The sequence below is a fragment of the Alligator sinensis genome, unplaced genomic scaffold (genome assembly GCF_000455745.1).
Source record: "Alligator sinensis unplaced genomic scaffold, ASM45574v1 scaffold143_1, whole genome shotgun sequence".
NCBI lineage: Eukaryota > Metazoa > Chordata > Crocodylia > Alligatoridae > Alligator > Alligator sinensis.
In genome coordinates, this window is record NW_005842156.1 from 768642 (window position 1) to 774706 (window position 6065).

A 6065-nucleotide genomic window follows, 5' to 3' on the forward strand; every position below is an offset into this window, starting at 1 on the left:
TGCTGCGGTATTAGGGGAGGTCGGAGCCGCAGAGCGCCCCTTGGCATCGGGGCAGTACGAAGGGCAGCCTCCCGCTTAGTGAACAACCTAATTGAACTGATTATCATCAAAGGCGTGGCGGGCGAGATAAGCGGGCGGTTGCCCAGAGACAGGTGGGCGGGCCACGAAGAGCTCGGCCCTGAGTAGGCCTCCTGTCACAGTGACAGGTGGGCGGGCCACAGAGTTCGGCCCCAGGAGGCCCCCTGTCACAGAGTGATTCTCATTTCTTATATTAATATTATTGGTAATATTGCTGTCAATCAAGTCAGGGTCCTTATGAAACAATTCTGGAGGCTGAGGATTCCAAAGATTGACTGGACTGACTGTAGTGGAAAGTGGGGTTTTAGCTATAACCATGTACCTGTATTTGTTCTATCAGTAGCTTCCCCACTCAGTACTGACAAATTGCTACAATTTGAAAAGTGATACCTTAGTGAACTGTCACAGTAGTTAATCTCCTGTCTCCACTCAACAGTTTTAATTTTCAAAATAGATGTCATGTAGTATCAATTTTGTTTATAGTTTATAATGCTTACAGAGAATAGCCATCTAATTTAGCAGAGGGTAATATATTTCACACAAAGGCTTTTAGCAAAAAAAGCCAAATGAACAAAAAAACTGCATTCAGCAACAACATATTTTTTATGTTAGCTTAATTTTGCTAATTTATAGGAAAAAACCCTAAACATTCCAGAAAAAAAATGAAGAATTTCATTTTACCTTTTAGGATAAAAGCATTAAACATTTTAGTCTGAATGACATTTTTATTTCAGAATTTTCTTAATTTCTTAAGCAAAATGTTTACTTCAGCTTGAAATGATTTTTTTAAATTTTTCCACTCACCAAAATTTATTTTCAGTATAAAACAATATGATTTTCCACCCAATTTGTTGAAATTGCCAACAAACCAAAGTCATATTTATTATTCATTTTATTTTAATGAAATTATAATCATATTTCGATTATACTAACTCTAAAGTACAAATTGTAGATGTGAAATATACTACCTTTGAGTCACACATTTCCTTATTTTCAAATCAATCATTTACCATTTGTTGATATTGCTTCATAGGAGAAGGATTTATAATAGAATCTTATAATAGATGAGGAGTTTCCTATTACTATAGGAATCATGCTTACAGTATAGCACAGAGCTCAGCACTACCAGAAAGACAAGCAAACATAGCAAGTCTTCAAACATGATATTGCCCTAAAACAGTGGTGAACATGGTGTTTTTGGGTTTCGGTTCTTATTGTTGGACTGAATAACATTTCTCAGATTGCTCCTCTCAAATCTTACCCACTTTTCCCCTTTGTCACTGTAAACACTGATTAGAGGAACACGATCCACCAGTTGAAAAAACCGTGCAGCAGATATTTTTGCTTTAGCATAGTTTGGAGTATAGGAAGAAGCTCTTCCTAAAGCAGTTCCACTGGTTACAATAGAAGAGATCACCCTGCAGTGAAGGAAAAAAGTTTTGACCTTGTGGGCTGATATATTACTTGTGAATTTCCATGAAAACAGCACATTTCTGTAACAATAGTATGTTTCAGTCTCTGAGTATAGTCTTACCTGAAAACGTAGCTATAGTGAAGTCCTTCACTCTCAACTAAAAACCCCCCATATCTATATGAGACAGAATTGGCTATGAACACTATGCACTGGGAAAAGCCAAAGCAAATTCCGTAAACGTTTGCCTTTTTGATTGAAGCTCTATAAGGCTTTTCAAGCTGTTCTTCATATGCTTTAATAAACATTTTCTCCTTTCCTATTCCAGCTACAGTCCTGATATTAGAGAGGGTTTCACTGGAAATCTGAAAAGAAAAAAAAAAAGATAAGTAAAAACTCCTAACAATCCATCTGAAATGGCAGGAAAACCTTTCTGACTGACTGCTAGAAAGAGAAGGCAGCATGATTATTTGGGTCAACTGTAGACACTAATAATATACAAAATGGATTCAGATCCAATAATCACTGCACAAGCCTTAGCCCATAATATAAGAATCTTTTCTGAAGAAAACCTCAACATGGCTGCTGTCTCTGCTCCACTTGGACTAGACTGCCGCAAATATCCACAACGAGGAGAGCCTTCTGTGGTCCCTCTCACCTGAATTTCACACTGTATGAGCAACTGGTACCATTATCCCTTGATAAGAGCATGTGTTGTGCTCACCCTGGCAGAATTTCAGCTGTTCTCACCATGCTTGCCTTGAATTTCTCTGCTGACTATGTTCATTGTATCGTACCATGAGAGCTGTATCCTTCTCAACATAGGATGTATGGAGCTGTGAAATACATAGCTAAATGCATCTGAACAGGGGCTTCTTAAAGACATTTTTTGTCATCAATGCTAACCAGAGAAACTCATAAATATTTTAAACCTTCTTTAGGAATGTTGGTATCAATCAAAAGTGAAAACATTTTCTTGATTGCCTATTTATTTTTAAATATTCTTATTTTAATTATTACACAAATGATCTTGGGGAAGTGTAGTATGTTAGTTTATAGTTCTGTATCTTTAAAGTCTATACCTTTTCCAAAATAGAAAAGCTGAATTTACTACTAAATTTTAATGTGCTTGCAACTCACCTATTCAATGACTTACTATCAAAGCTCAGTATGTGCATTTTCTCTTATATACTGTCCTTTCTATGATCTATTCTTATTACATTTTGGTTTATGACCTGTGGATGTCCTGCACACAGTATATCACAGAACCTGCATAGGAATCTCTGAAAACTATTTGGGTCAATAGCCCGTGATTTTTCCCAGACAAGTAAGTAACATTAGCCCAGGCAATTGGCATGCATTTGGAAGAACAGTGCCAGCAAACTGAAGTATTCAAACTATATTTTCCTATATTTAAAATGGCAGATAAAGAATCATGATGGAATCTTCTTAAAGAGAACTTTTTGTATTGGATGGTATGCTTGTGAATAAATTAGAAAATACCACTGATCAGAGTCACACATTGCAAAAACTGCTGAAGTATTCAGTGATATTTTTTTCCCCTGGCCTCTGGGTCATTCCACTGCGTGGAAACTGTTGGCCTGGTCATTTATCAGATTTTTGTGGTGAAATTTGTTTTTCAATTCCAAGAAGATACTTTGATCTATCACTTGCTATAAATAATTTAGCCATTCTGGCTGAATGATCAGCTGTGAGTGCCATTCTTTTTTTCACTTTCAGGAGTTGAAATCCATCTTTGTTTAATTAGTGACATCATTAATCCTGGGGTATTAATTCAAGTAATATGCTTTTTTGTAGATTTAGTATAATTATATTAATATGCCTAGATAATTTAAATTAGCTCTCATTAAGTTTTAGTTTATTTAAACTTTAAATCCCTCTATGCTAGATGGTGGACTCTGTTAGTATTCCAGTGTGCAAGTCAGTATTTTCTATAGTCTAATCCTCCCTTTTCCCAAATAGAAATAATGCTGGCTTTCATTATATTTTATCCTTCAAGTTTTCAGTAGCCCACACAGCCAACAGCACCAATCTGGCTAGTGTTGCTTCAGCAAAAACTTTAAGAATTAATAGAATATCACATGTCAGCACAACAGGAGCATGCAGTCACTTAAAATGATTATTAATAAGGCCAAGGCCAACAGAATATATCTGTTCTATGCATAAAGGCATATATGAGTTCCCACATGAGCCAATACCCAAACTAAAAAGGAAAAAAGCCACTAGAAAACTCATGGTAGGACACTGAGGAATTGCCCAGGGAATAACAGAGAGAAGAAAGCATGCAACAGAACTCAGTCCTCTTTAGTTTATTATTGCTCATGTAGCTATAAGGACAGGGGAAAAGAGCAAGCTAATCTCTGGTTTATACATCTGGCCATGGCATGTGTGTAAGATCCTTCCTGGAACTAGAATGGATTGGGAGTTTTGTCCTCCTTACTACTGAAAATTGCCCAATAGGATCTTCCCCCAGCACTATTCCACAGGATACATCCTGCATTATCTCAGCTTCTGGGAAAAGAGAGTGTCCTTTCCCAATGTACCATTGTTTTTAAAAATTAGTGCTTTTTCTGTATTTCCAGATGGGAGTTGTTGGGTCAAAACAACATTAATATCTTTGAGCCACAGCGTTGTTAAAATTCTTCTTTAAGGGATATATACCATTCATTCTGCATTTCAGAGGGATGGATTTGATCAGCTGAATTTTGTCTTCATCTTTTAAACTTCTCTGAATGGTTTAGGTCATGTTCATTCTCAGACTGTTCACCCAGGGCTAGATTCACATAGGGGAACTTAGGCAATTGAACACAGAGCATTGCAACTTAAGATGCCTAGTTACTAATCCTAGCTAGGTGCCTAGATTCCCTATAGTAGAGTTCAGCACTTAAGACCAGGTTCCACAAAAGGCCATCACACTGCCTAATCTATACAGTAAGAAATACCATGAGGGTGTTTCTTAAATCTGACCCACTTAGGTGCCTTTACCCCTGGGAGAATCTTCCCTCCACTCAGGATTCACAGTCCTGAACAGTTTCTTGTATCTAAGCACTTGCTTACAGAAAACAAAGCAGGGATAGTTTGACTTCATTCAAAGGGTGGCTGTGGTAGATGTTGTAGTGACTGACAACTCCTAGTTGCTGAAAGATTCACAGAGGATGTGGAAGATGTAGTTCTATTCCCTCTTCTGCCAGTTAGGATTTGAACCCACATCTCCCAGGACAGCATAACTGTAGGAGACAGCCATAAAATAGTCTGGAATGGGGCATGTTCACATCTTCCTGTTGAAGCTGTCCCTATTTGCATGGAATAACAACACAGTCACTAGACCAAAGTTAGAGAGAGTGTGAGCAAGAGTGAACATGACTTGATAACTTGTGTGGCATATGATCCTCTGTCTTAGCATTTAAAAAAACATATTACCTGCCCAGTAGCTTCCAGAGCTTGCTTGTCTTGAGAAGCAAATCCTGTCAGCATTTTAGCCTGGATAGCCCCAGATAAGGCTAAAAAGGGCAGGAAGCAAAGTATAACAAGACTTAGTTTCCAGCTGAAATAGAAAGCGATGACAATGGCCACTCCAATGTTGGCAAAGGAGTTGACAATCATTCCTATCTGAGATCCAGTAGCCTAGGAAAAAAGGATGGAGGGAGGAAGCTTAATCAATTATATTCTGCTGATAATAAGACAAACATAAAGAGGAGTACTTCAGGCCCCAATATTCTCTTTTCTCAGGGATCATGGATTAAAGAAAAATATTCCTGATGCTAATCGATGTAAAGATAACTTAATCAGGGATGAGTTTTACTATATAAATGACTCACCTTGAATACACAGGAAGTTGTTTACCTGCATCTGAATGCTGCATGTGGCCTAAACATTCACTTATTTAGGTTTAAATAGTACAGAGAAGCCTATATGAAGGTCTATGACCTAAGACAATGTAACAATCCCAGAATCAGGAACACTCTCTGGAAATACTTGACAAAGTTTAAGAAAGGAACACATTATAGGTGCTTTACTTCTTATTTCTTCTTACCAGATACATTTAAAAAACTCCTTTATTATAATTTTTACTGCTGGTGAGTATCTGTTTGCCTTGTGTGCTTACAGGACATTTTTCTTTTTGACAGCTTTAGTGTATTTACTTAAGTGTGCACCTGTTTCAGGTCAACATGCATTTAACTTCACTAAGAGGTAACTAAAATGCGGTGTATTGCAAAACAAGAGTTTGCTGTCTTCAGTCATTTGATTTCAGATTCATCCCTATACCATGAAGTGTCAGCATCCAGATTTCCTCTCCATGTCCTCTGTGTACTGGAGCTATGAGAAGCGGAGCACCTCAGAGAGTGGCAGTTCTAGGAGTCTCCATCTGCTCTCTGGACCATATAATGGTATGTAGTTTCTAGTCCCTAGTGAGGAGGGCATTAATGGGATGGCCCACAAAACCTGTTATTGCCTGGAACCAGTGGCCACAAAATCCCATTGAAAGGCTCCATCACATCAGAGGTGGCTCTGGACTGGACTAGAACACTGAATCCAAACCCCATAAAACTGTAGG

The 6065-nt window shown here is 37.9% G+C and overlaps 1 protein-coding gene across 2 annotated transcripts in view; it reads right to left on the minus strand.

Moving 5' to 3' along the window:
- ABCB11 (ATP binding cassette subfamily B member 11) overlaps window positions 1-6065 on the minus strand; it is a 97730-nt gene that overhangs the window by 9603 nt on the left and 82062 nt on the right. For both annotated transcript variants that reach the window (XM_025206470.1, XM_025206471.1), the window contains 3 exons: window positions 4931-5134; window positions 1613-1854; window positions 1340-1496 (listed from right to left, as the gene is read on the minus strand). In XM_025206470.1, coding sequence (XP_025062255.1) covers window positions 1340-1496; window positions 1613-1854; window positions 4931-5134 — 603 coding nt within the window. The remainder of the gene's footprint in view (window positions 1-1339; window positions 1497-1612; window positions 1855-4930; window positions 5135-6065) is intronic.